Raw genomic sequence first — 13,278 nt, 5'->3', positions numbered from 1 at the left:
AATAACAAAAGATTCTAACAGATCCTATCTTTTGGATTTAAGACAATTTGGAGGAGGAGCCTTGGAAAAATAAGCTATGTTGGGAGAAAAGAGCAATGCTGAAAACAAAGCAAAAGTTGTCTGATGAAAGGGCGGTTTTGGAAAGGGTAAAATCAACATAATCCAAAAGCTCTCTTCTGTATGCAGCCAAAGTTCTTGAAAGAGTAGTATAGTTAGTTCCACTCCCCCTCCCTTCACTCACTCCCTGACCCATAGCAATCTGTCTTCTGTCTCACCCGACTCCCAGGAAATGATTCCACAAGGTAACCAATGTCCTCATGACTGCCAAATCCAACTTGCTATTGTTAACCATTTCCTTCTTGCTTAAAACTTTCCTTGGCTTGGGCAATATTACTTTTTCCCAATTTTCCTCCTCCCTTGCTGACCAAATACATTCAATGATCCTTTACAGTTTCTTCTTTTGGGCAGTAGCTTTCCAGACCTTTGCTAAAACATTTGCTAAATGTTCCGCTCTTTGCTCTTTTTATTCTTCATACTTCCCCTGGACAATCTCACTTCCTTTAGACCCTTTACCAGCTTCTGATATCCTATCTAATAATAGACAAATATGCAAATTGACCACACCTCCGACACACCCACAAGTCACGCCCACAAGCCACGCCCATCATCCAATCAGAGCGAGTATGCAAATTAACCCAAACCAAGATGGCTACAGCCACAGAGAGCAAGGTTTCCTAGGTAACAGAGGAAGCCAAGCTTTCTGCCTGCCCTTGCCAGGCCTAAGCCTCCACTCAAGCTACAAAGTTTCAATTATAGAAGGTAAACAAATTCAAACAAATGGCAGCAGAATGGAGCTTGAGAGAGCAGGCCAGGGTTGCCGCCAGCAACAGGGGAAGCAAAGCTTTCCGCACACCCTGGCCGGGCCCACCCGCTTAAGGCAACAAAGTTTCAATTATAACCCCAACACAAATGGCTGCCGGCCTCGGAGGGAGTCCCAGGCTTGGCTCCACTCCAGGCTACAAAGTTTCAATTGTAGAAGGAAAATAAATTCCAGATACCAGGGCCTCCACTTGGGTTGCCAGGGGGCGTGGCCGGCCTGCAAACCACCACAGGCCCCTCGCTCAGGCCACCCCACACCCCAAGGGAAACCCCACCTGATCTGGGACGCCCTTCAGGGCAAACCAGCTGGCCCCCACCCCTGTACCAGGCCTCTATCCTATCTAATAAAAGAGTAATATACAGATTGATCTTCACTGCAACACACAATATAGCTGCCCCCAAGTGGTCAAAGATCCTGCCCCCATGTGGACACAAGATGGCCACCACAAGATGGCCAGCAGGAGAGGGCAGTTGGGAGGCACCCGGCCTGCAAGGGAGGGCAGTTGAGAAGGACCAAGCCTGCAGGGGAGGGCAGTTGGAGGTGATCAACCCTGCAGGAGAGGGCATTTAGGGGTGACCAGGCCGGCAGAGGAGGGAAGTTGGGGGCAAACAGGCTGGCAGCAGAGTGGTTAGGGGGTGATCAGGCTGGCAGGCAGAAGCGGTTAGGGGCAATCAGGAAGGCAGGCAGGCAAGCAGTTGGGAGCCAGCAGTCCTGGATTGTGAGAGGGATGTCCGACTGCCCGTTTAGGCCCGATCCCGGTGGTCGGGCAGTCGGACATCCCTTGAGGGGTCCCATATTGGAGAGGGTACAGGCTGGGCTGAGGGACAACCCTCCTCCGTGCACGAATTTCGTGCACCGGGCCTCTAGTTATATAATAAAAGGCTAATAAGCAAATTGTCCCCTCGACCAGGAGTTTGACCAGCAGGCAGGCCAGCCAACCACCTATGTCCCCTCCCCCTGGCCAGGCTGACCGGACCCACCCATGCACAAATTCATGCACTAGGCCTCTAATATATATATATATATTTTTTTTCACACACACACACACACACACACACACTGAGTGGCCAGATTATTATACATTCAGAGATCATAATAATCTGGCCACTCAGTATATATATATATATATATATATATATATATATATATATATATATATACTGTTAACTTCCAAATAGAGATGGGTAGCCCAGATTTCTTTCCCAAGTGCTAGGTCTGTAGGTCTGCCTATCTACTGGACATCCCCATTTGAAGACATTCAGCGTATCTACTAGTAAACCTAGGCTTAGACTCTGAACTCCCCAGGTGTACCAGTACTCCTCCTCCTCTATTTCCTTTTTCTGGCAATGGCACCACCTTCCTTCCAGTCATCTGAGTTAGAACCCTCAGAATCATTACTTATCTGTTTTTTTATATTCTACTAGAGGCCTGGTGTACGGCATTCATGCACTGGAGGGGTCCCTAGCCCAGCCTGCACCCTCTCACAGTCCGGGAGCCCTCGGGGGATGTTCTTAGCACTGTCGTGGAGGCGGGAGAGGCTCCTGTCACCACTGCTGCGCTCAACAGCCGTGAGCCCGGCTTCTGGCTGAGCGGCACTCCCCCTGTGGGAGTGCACTGACCACCAGGGAGCAGCTCCTGCATTGAGCATCTGCCCCCTGGTGGTCAGTGCACATCATAGTGACTGATCATTCCGCTGTTCGGTCAATTTGCATATTAGAGTTTTATTATATAGGATTGCTTACTAGGTCCTCTGGATTCTACCTTCCAAATTATGTTCCTCCTCTGCATTATCACTGCTACTGATTAGTCCAATCCTCATCCTCTCCTATTTGAACCAGTGCAATAACCTCTCAGCTGCTCTGCCTACCTCAAATCTTTCCCATATCAACCTATCTCACAATTTATCCACTAAGTATATCTTCTAATTTTTATTTTTATATATTAACTAGAGGCCCAGTGCATGAAATTCGTGCATGGGGGGGGGGGTCCCTCAGCCCAGCCTGCACCCTCTCCAATCAGGGACTCCTCAGGGGATGTCCGGCTGCTGGTTTAGGCCCACAGGGATCGGGCCTAAGCTGGCAGTCGGAAATCCCTTTCACAATCCATGACTGCTGGCTCCTAACCACTCACCTGCCTGCCTGATTGCCCCCTAACTGCCCCCCTGCCAGCCTGGCTGCCTTCCAACTGCACCCTTGCTGGCCTTCCTGGCTGTCCCCCAACTGCCCCCCTGCCAGCCTGCCTGGTCGCCTCCCAACTGCCCCCCTGCCAGCCTGGTCGCCCCCTAACTGTCCGGAAGGAAGTCGGACATCCGGAAAATGTCTGGTCACCCGGTCTAATTAGCATATTACCCTTTTATTAGTATAAAGTAATTCAGATTTCTAGAAAAATGGTACACTAAGTTGATGTGGATTTGCATGCGCTCCAAATAGAAAGTGCTAGAGATAAAGGAGTAAGAAACCATAATGAATAAAATGGGATACCATGAAAAAAGAACTGATAGATTTAAAAACTAAAATTTTAGAAATAAAAAAGAGTGATTGAAATTTTAAAAAACTCAGTGGACAAGTTAAACATCTAATTAGATAGTAGGTGAAAAGAGAATTTAGTTCACTGGAAGATGAGGATATTTCCCAGAAAACATCAGAGAAAGATAAAACAATGGGAAGTATGAAAGAAAAGTTAAAAGACACGGAAAAGAGAAAGATAAGGTCAAGTAGACATCTCACAGGATTTCTCAGAGACAAGAAATGAGGGAGAAGCAATGTTTGAAATGATAATAAGTGTACATTTTCCATAGTGAAGAAGTATGATGAATCTCAAGAAGGAAATGAAAATAAATTCATACAAAGATAAATCATAGGGAAAGTGCAGAATACCAAAGACAAAATCTTAAAGTAAACCAGAGAGAAAATCAAATTACCTACAAAATAATGATTAGATTGACAATGGTCTTTAATAGCAAAAATAGAATGTCAAAAGTAATGGAATATTGTATTTATTTGAGTTTGGAGATAAGACTGGTTTTTGTTTTTAATTAAATATTTTATTTCTTTAATATTTAATGTTAAGATTAGTGGTCTCTGTGTAAATTATGCTCCTGAAGGAATAAATCATTCCCTCAACAATCTAGACATTAATCTCCTTGTCATCACACAAAAAAAGTAATGGAATATTTTCAAAATGCTGAGGGATAACTGACAATATGGAGTTCTGTTTTTATATTTTATTGATTTTTTACAGAGAGGAAGAGAGAGGGATAGAGTTAGAAACATCAATGAGAGAGAAACATCGATCAGCTGCCTCTTGCACACCCCCTACTGGGGATGTGCCCGCAACCAAGGTACATGCCCTTGACTGGAATCGAACCTGGGACCCTTGAGTCCGCAGGCCGACGCTCTATCCACTGAGCCAAACCGGTTTCGGCATGGAATTCTGTTTTTAGCTAGACAATCATACAAGTGTGAAGGCAAAATAAAGTTGTTTTCAAAGACAGATTATCATTAATGGACTCTTAAAAGAACTTTTAAGAGATTTACTTCAGTAAAAAAAATTAACACAAAGTAGGATGCAAGAAGCAACAGTGAACAAAGACTGTTAAACATTTTGGTTAGTCTAAATCTGTGGTCGGCAAACTGCGGCTCGCAGCCACATGCGGCTCTTTGGCCCCTTGAGTGTGGCTCTTCCACAAAATACCACGGCCTGGGCGAGTCTATTTTGAAGAAGTGGCGTTAGAAGTTTAAGTTTAAAAAATTTGGCTCTCAAAAGAAATTTCAATCATTGTACTGTTGATATTTGGCTATGTTGACTAATGAGTTTGCCGACCACTGGTCTAAATAAATATTGATTTTAAAATTAATGACTTCCAGGGAGATTAAAAATAAGGTGAAATTAAAATAGGCAACAACAACATGGAAAATGGGAGAGGAGTGATGGTTGATTTTTGTGTGGTGTAGGAAGAAAAAGGAGAAACAAATTTCTTCTGAACTTTGTTAAATATGCAAATCTAACTTCTAGGCCAATGGAAGAGGGGGGGAAGAAATGAAGAAAATGCTAATAGAAAACAGAAAAGGAGGGAAAAAAGGCAATAAAGACAAAATAAATTATGCTTTTTTAAAAGAGATAAAGAAACATAAGTAAGAAGTAATGGTCCTCTTCAACCCCCACAATGCTACATCCCAGCAGCAGCTTTCCAGACCTTTACCAAAACATATATGTGTAGTCGTATTAAAATGCTGTACTAAATGTACTAAATGTATCTCACTCTTCTTGGCTGCCCATAGGATAAAATGCAAACTACTGAGCAGAATATGCTATCCCTTTATGATTTGGTCTTGTCAACCTATCTAGTCTCATTTGGTCCCACCACTACCCCATATATATCTTAATTGAACCATTTATATTGGTAGTTCCCTATACACAGGATCTGCATCAAATCTCTAATATCTGTTCCTCTGTTTAGAATGCCCTTCTCCCCTCTTCTGTATTTGGCAGGCTCCTGCTGTTTTACAAGACATTTCCTTTTTATTTTATTTTTACTTATATATTTTTTATTTATTGACGCTAGAGAGAAGGTAGGGGGAGAGAAAAAGAGACAACAGAGAAACATCGACTTGTTCGATTTATTTATGCATTCATTGGTTGGTTCTTGTATGTACCCTGACAGGGGATCAAATCTGCAACCTTGGCGTATGAGATGACACTCTAATCAACTGAACGACCTGAGCAGGGCCCATAGCACTTATAAAGATATTTTTTAAAATTGATTTTTAGAGAGACAGGAAGGGAGAGGGAGGGAGGGAGAGAGAGAGAAACATTGATATAAGAGAGAAATATTGATCAGCTGCCTCCCATATGTCCCCCCCACCCACATTGGGAATTCAGTTGCAACCTGGGCATGTGCCCTGACTAGGAATAGAACTGGCAACCTTTTGGTGCACAGGATGACACTCAACTAACTGAGCCACACCAGCCAGGGCCATAGCACTTTTGAACATACTTCTGCCCAAATGTCATTGTTATAATTACTTAAATGTCCTTCTTCCTCACCTTGAGCTAATTCATCTTTCGCTCTCTAGTACCTGGCACACAGCAGGTATTTCATAAATGCTTACTGAATAAAACATAAATATAGTTTTAAACAAAATAGGTTACTATGACTCAGCAGTTTAACATCTGCAACTATGCCTTACCTCCACAATACTCTTGGTCACCGTAGATCTTCCTCTTCGAAGTTCATTGGCTTCTCTTTCTACAAAACAGAGTGGTACTTTTCCTACAAGGACCAGAGAATCACTCGTATCCGGAAATATAATTCCAAGGCCCAAATCTTCCAGATTTTTGTGGTAACACCTAAAGAGACAACCTCAAATGTAAAATCACTACTTCATTCATATTTCACTACTGGTTCCAAATACCTGATATTTTCTCAAAAGCTGCCACAAGCTTTTTAAGTTATACTGTTTTCTCACATTTAGGAGTATTTGTTTAGAATTTTATTATTTCATTTTTGAATTACAGTAACTTTCTTTTTTCACCCTCTTTTCCATTGAGAGAATCAACTTAGTACTAAGTCTTGTTCCTAAGTTTTTATTCTTCACTGAGCAATTGCTAACTTCTCACGCTGGCACTTGAAGGAGTTTGGCACAAATAAAAGGGCTGAGAGTGTTTGGAATCAGCATTAAAGCTGGGAGGTAATGAATAGCCCCAGGAACTGAGAAGTCCTGACTAATAGGATGTAAATAAATGGATCTGCCTCTAATATAAATTATGCCCCAGGAGAAAAGATTTTATGGCAATGGCATATTCACAAAGCTGAAATAAATTCAGAGACAATTCTCTTTTTCATTTCCAATAATCTGTGCCACCCCAAAAGTGGGAAAACTTCCTATCTTGTGATTCACTATATGATTTGCCCCTTCCTTGTGGCCCAGTGTTTTACTTTCTTCCCAGTATGATTATGATAATGAAAACTAAGACTCTAGAATGCACCAAAGCAAAGCAGAATGGAAGCAATTACTGCAGTAACTTTGCTTTCAGAAACAGCACAGCATAAACACTGACTGTTCCAAGAAATGGTAAGATTATTCTAGGCCAACTGCTGGAAAAATTTATCAGGGAAACTCTATCCTATACTCAACAGCTGTGATATAGTGGAAAGAACAGCATTTGGAGTCAGAAAACCTGCATCTGAGTGCCTACTCCACAACTTAATCATTGTTATGACCTTGAATAAGTCATGTAACCTCTCTTAGTCTCAGGTGACTCATGTGAAAAAATGAACAATAGCTATGCTTACACCTCACAGAACTGTGAATACTTACACTATCAACATCCCATCCTCATGGTGGTACTAACCATAAGAGTCTCCTTTGTTCCTCTGTCACTGTTATCTCTAGTGGAGGACTTACAGTGGAAGACAGTAATTTTTTCCGACCAGAGCCTTGTGGCTGTTGCTTCTCATAGGAATCTATTGGGAGAAAGATGATTAGGTTAAGAGTACGAAGTGAAGTCTTCTAGATTCAGATAAAAATGAACATGGTAAGGTACACCCATGTAATTACTACAGTGCACAGCACTGTGTTCAATTTAGTTTTAGGCTTTGAATTTCCATTATTAAAGTAAAACTAGTAAATAGCCAGCTGTTATTTCATCTTAGCAGTATTTTAAAAAATAAGAACTGTTAAGACTTAAATCTTATATTCAAATGAACAATGCAATGCTCCTGGAGATAGTCAATCCACAGAGGTGAATAATGTGGATTACTGAGGAAATAAAACGGGTTTACTACACAGTCCTGTGGCTCAAGAAGGCGTTCCCATTTATTCAGAAGGGTTTCCCAGTCTCTGTTCTCAAATGGTCCAGGGCCTATAGCAAGTAAGTTTTTCCAACAATTGGGTCTTTGTTTTATAAGAAAAACCGAACATGGAGTAAAATATCTCCTAGGTCCTCACTTAACTCTTTGACATTAGGTTTTTTATTACTTGACCACAGGAGTAAAGATTTCCCTGATATTTTACCTGTTGGGGAACACACTGCTTCATGATGAGAAAAAATGGGGAGGAAAGATTTAAAAGCACATATTGCCTTTGGAAGGATACATAACAAACGAATGTTACTGGATGCCTCTGGGGAGAGAAACTAGGTGGGATGAGGGACAAAGGTAGAAAGAAGACTTTATTAGATTCCCGGTTGTGCCTTTCAGACTTGAACCTATTTGTTTATACTACCTATTCAAACACAAAATTTAAAATGAAAACGATTGGGCCTTCTGAGGTACTGGTGGTCTGTGCCTGATGACCTGTAAAGAAGGTGTATCGTGGTCATATGGGCATGTGGAGGGGCATATATTTGTGCTGGATGACATGCAGTAGTAGCCTAATCCTTAGACACCCAATCCTTAAGGTTGATGATAAATATATAGCAAATGTATCTTAACAAAAAAAATTTTAAAATATTTTTATTGATTTCAAAGAGGAAAGGAGAGGAAGAAATAGAAACATCAGTGATGAGAGATAATCATTGATTGGCTGCTTCCTGCATGCTCCACACTAGGGATTGAGCCCACAACCCAGGCATGTGCCCCAACTGGGAATCAAACTGTGACCTCCTGGTTGATAGGTTGATGCTCAACTACTGAGCCACGTTGGCTGGGCAGCAAATGTATCTTTGACAATGTAAGATCTACATGTTTGAATTAGTAAAGTGAACTATTACATTCTTTCAGTAATAAAAAAGGCAAACCAGAAGACTTTAGCTTAATTTTGTTTTTGTTTTTTTTTCTTAATCCTCATCTGAGGATATTTTTCCTTTTTTTTTTTTTTTTTTTTTTGAGAGAGAGAGAGAGAGAGGGAGAGGAAAGGAGAGGGAGAGACAGAGAGAGAGAGAGAGAAACATCAATGTGAGAGAGACACATCGATTGATTGGTTGCCTCTGTACATGTCCCCCTCCTCCCCCAGGATGGAGCCTGCAAAGGAGGTACATGCCCTTGACCAGAATCGAACCTTGAGAGTTCACAGGCTGATGCTAGGGCTCAGCTTAACTTTTTAAACATACAATTCATTTTCCTTACAACAGTCACAGTTAGAAAAACTCTTTCAGTCATACTAATTCTGCTGGAGTCTCAAATCTGTTCTAATCCCAAACAGATTCTTACCAATAATAAGCTGCTCCAAACGGACACGCTCATGGGCAGCATGCTGATCCACCAAGACTAGCAAATTTCCACCTAGAAGATTAGCAAGGATTACTGAAGCTTCACATTATCAGATCAACATTAAAATAATCATGTTGTGTTGAGAAAAAAATTAATTCACACTACTTAACAGGTGAGCATAAGAGAAACATACTGAGTAGTAACAACTTACCTTATTTCCTAAAAATAAATGAAATTATGGGGAATAACTACAACAAATTTATCTATGTTTTTTTTAAGTATATATTTTTAAAATTTATTTCAGAGAGGAAAGGAGAGGGTGAGAGAGATAGAAACATCAATGATGAGAGAGAATCATTGATCAGCTGCTTCCTGCATGCCCCACACTGGGGATCAAGCCTACAACCTGGGCATGTGCCCTGACCAGGAATCAAACCGAGACCTCCTGGTTCACAGGTTGATGCTCAACCACTGAGCCACGTAGCCAGGCTAACCCTACATTTTAAGCTTTAAATAACTGATTTTGCTTTATTAATTCAAATTTGATAAAACAAAGGGTCATTAAACAATACTTTATTATAATCAGCTGACCTTAATTTGCAAGCTACCCTGGAACCCATGAAGAATATAATTCTACTACACTTTAGATCAGAGGTCAGAAATTTTTTTCTGTGAAGGACCAGAGAGTAAATATTTTAGGCTTTTGGGACATATGGTTTCTGTCCAACTACTCAATTCTTCATTTTGAACCAAAGCAGCCACAGACAATACGTGAATATTGTAGCTGTGTTCCCATAAAACTTTATGTATAATTTTTTAAAATATATTTTTATTGATTTTGCAGAAAGGAAGGGAGAGGGATAGAGAGTTAGAAACATTTGATGAGAGAGAAACATCGATCAGCTGCCTCCTGCATGTCCCCTACTGGGGATCGAGCCTACAACCAAGGTACATGCCCTTGACCAGAATTGAACCCGGGACCCTTTAGTTTGTGGGCCAACACGCTATCCACTCAGCCAAACCAGTTTGGGCTGTATAATTTTGATGTATCAAGAAATATTCTTGTCTTTTTCCCAACTATTTAATAATCTAAAAACCATTCTTATCGACCTGGCTGTATAAAAACAGGTGATGGCTATATCTGGTCCACCAGCCACAGTTTGCCCTGATTTAGAATCAGGCTTCTCAAATTTTGATGGGCCTACGAATCACCTAGGGATCTTATTAAAATGCAGATTCTGATTCAGTAAGTTAGGGGTGGGGCACAAGCTTCTGCAATTCTAATAAACTCCCAGGTGATGATGCTATTTACAGACTTGGAGTAGCAAGGCTTTAGACCAGTGGTTCTCAACCTTTCTAATGCTGCGACCCTTTAATACAGTTCCTCATGTTGTGGTGACCCCCAACCATAAAATTATTTTCGTTGCTGCTTCATAACTGTAATTTTGCTACTGTTATGAATCGTAATGTAAATATCTGTTTTTTCGGATGGTCTTAGGTGACCCTGCTGCTGTAGAGCCTAAGACCATGGGAAAACACAGATATTTACATCACGATTCATAACAGTAGCAAAATTACAGTTATGAAGTAGCAACGAAAATAATTTTGTGGTTGGGGGTCACCACAACATGAGGAACTGTATTAAAGGGTCGCGGCATTAGAAAGGTTGAGAACCACTGCTTTAGACGCTCAAGTCCAAGAGAGGAGGCAGAATGTCCTGACCCCAAAGCCAAAACTAATCTTTTTCTCATTGACAAGACCACTGTTTTTCACTTACTAATATGTTACTATACTAGTAGCCCTGCGCACGAATCCGTGTGCCAGTAGCTCTCTGCAGGGCCTGGCTGCTCCGCGCCCGCTGCCCAGAGGCTCTCCGTGGCTCAGAGGCCCATCCATGGCTGGACGCGGAACACTTGTCTCGTCGCCACAGCGACAACGCAAGTGTTCCACACCCCAGCCTGGCCAGAGGCCCATCTGCGGCCAGGCGCGTAACGCTTGCCTTGTCACCGCGGCGATGAAGCAAGCATTCCACCAGGCTGCTCACGCTGCCCGCTCTCAGCGGCCATCCCCCTGGGACTGGGGGACTCTGGCAGGGCTGAGAGGACTAGGCACCTCCATCTTGTGGCTATGGGCACCGCCATATTTGTGATGGAGCAATGGTTAATTTGCATATTATCCTTTTATTAGATAGGATCTTTTTTAGCTTGTAATTTTTTTTCTTAATCCCCACCCAAGGATATTTTCCCATTGATTTTTAGAGAGAGGGAAAAGCAGAGAGAAATATCAATGTGAGAGAAACACATTGATTGGTTGCCTCCTGCACACACCCCAACCAGGACCTGGGGAGGAGCCTGCAACCGAGGAGGAGCCTGCAACCGAGGTACATGCCCTTGACCGGAATCAAACCTAGAACCCTTCAGTCCGCAGGCCGACGCTCTATCCATTGAGCCAACTTAGCTTGTGTTTTAAAACTTTTGGCCAAAGGTTGAGGTTTATTGCTATGTATTATATTGAAATAAAAGTTCTCTTGAATGTGATCAAAACAGATAATGCCTGTTTCCCCTGATTTAGTTCCTAGATTGAACTAAAGATTTAAAAATTGTTTCTATGATACTATCAAATTCATGGCATGAGAGCTTAAGACTTAAAGAAAAAAGGAAAAAATTTTTCTGACAGCATGTTCAAACACAGGAACAGGCCCCAAAAAGTTTAATTGTAAACTCCTTTGAGGATAGGAGGAGTTGCAGCTGGTTGTGATGAATACTGAACATCCTGTATTGGGCAAGACAATGGAATAAATAAATTGTGAGGGAGTGCCCTCAAATTTTAAAACTAGAGCCAATGTGAATTACCAAGAGCCAGTGACCCTAAAAAATCAATCCTGTACCTGACTCCGGATGAATGGTTTATAGTCTATACTAGAGGCCTGATGCACGAATATTCATTTAAGAATGGGCCTTCCTTCCTCTGGCTGCCAGCACTGCCTTCACTCTGGCCGGAGTCGCCTTTCCGCCTTCCCATGCTGCCCAGAGGGCCGGAGCGGCTCGGACAGTGGGGAACGCCCTGCCCCCGGCCGCTCGGTGCCTGCGTATGCAAATTAACTTGCCATCTTTTTGGTTAATTTGCATACTCACTCCTGATTGGCTGGTGGGCGTTGCAAAGGTACAGTCAATTTGCATCTTACTCTTTTAATAGTGTAGATAGTATTCACAACCTTTTTCATTCCTTGAATGAAGCAGAATATATGAAGGTAATTTACTAATGCTGGAAGCTGTATTTTTAATATTCCAACACAATAAAATACAAGTTTCATATGGGCAAGGATTTCTGTCTGTTATATTTCCAGCATGTGTAACAGCAGTTAGGTACATAATAGGCACTCAATAATTATTTACAGAATAAATGAATGAATCTTTATTCTTTAGGGTATCATAACTGAAAAACTACTGTAGGTGGAAATATTCAATTAAAAATGCCAATGTATGACAATTTCACTATAATTTAAAACAATAACATATTTGTTCATTACAAAAATATGGGCTGATATTAAAATATCAGTTATAGGAATAGGTTCTTTTGGTATTCATGAGCAACAGTAAACACATTTTTTTAAAAATATTTTTTTATTAATTTCAGAGAGGAAGAGAGAGAGGGAGCTAGAGAAACATCAGTGATGAGAAAGAATCATTGATCGGCTGCCTCCTGCATGCCCCCTACTGGGGATCGAGCCCACAACCCAGGCATGTACCCTGACTGGAATTGAACCCGGGACCCTTCAGTCCACAAGCCGACACTCTACCACTGAGCCAAACCAGCTAGGGCAAAACACATTTTGATTTAGGAAAATATAGTATGTAGCCCAGCCAGTGTAGCTCAGTGGTTGAACATTGAAGATCATGAACCAGAAGATCATGGTTCAATTCCCTGCGTTGTGGGCTCAATCCACAGTAGGGGGCGTGCAGGAGGCAGCTGATCAATGATTTTTTTTTCTCATCGTTGATGTTTTTATTTCTGTCTCCCTCTCCCTTCCTCTCTGAAATCAATAAAAATATTAAAAAAGAAAAGAGAAAAAAGCCGCCTGGCATGGCTTGGTGGTTGGGTGTTGACCTATGAACCAGGAAGTCACGATTTGGTTCCTGGTCAGGGCACATGCCTGAGTTGCGGGCTTGATCCCCAGTGTGGGGTGTGCAAGAGGCAGCCAATCAACAATTCTCTCTTATCATTGATGTTTCTCTCTCTCTTTCTC

At 41.8% G+C, this 13,278-nt stretch overlaps 1 protein-coding gene across 6 annotated transcripts in view; it reads right to left on the bottom strand.

Moving 5' to 3' along the window:
* Window positions 1–13,278, bottom strand: part of LOC103283568 (acylphosphatase-1) — a 50,090-nt gene that overhangs the window by 7,025 nt on the left and 29,787 nt on the right. For 3 of the 6 annotated variants that reach the window (XM_008138825.3, XM_054715902.1, XM_028141360.2), the window contains 3 exons: window positions 9,033–9,104; window positions 7,235–7,346; window positions 6,070–6,229 (listed from right to left, as the gene is read on the bottom strand). In XM_008138825.3, the coding sequence (XP_008137047.3) occupies window positions 6,070–6,229; window positions 7,235–7,346; window positions 9,033–9,104 (344 nt within the window). Of the gene's footprint in view, window positions 1–5,045; window positions 5,618–6,069; window positions 6,230–7,234; window positions 7,347–9,032; window positions 9,105–13,278 lie in introns of those variants that run through there. The other 3 variants (XM_054715901.1, XM_028141359.2, XM_054715903.1) reach the window with 3 other exon arrangements.

This window comes from Eptesicus fuscus, chromosome 5, assembly GCF_027574615.1.
Source record: "Eptesicus fuscus isolate TK198812 chromosome 5, DD_ASM_mEF_20220401, whole genome shotgun sequence".
Classification (NCBI taxonomy): Eukaryota; Metazoa; Chordata; class Mammalia; order Chiroptera; family Vespertilionidae; genus Eptesicus; species Eptesicus fuscus.
This window is presented reverse-complemented; position numbering and strand designations above follow the sequence as displayed.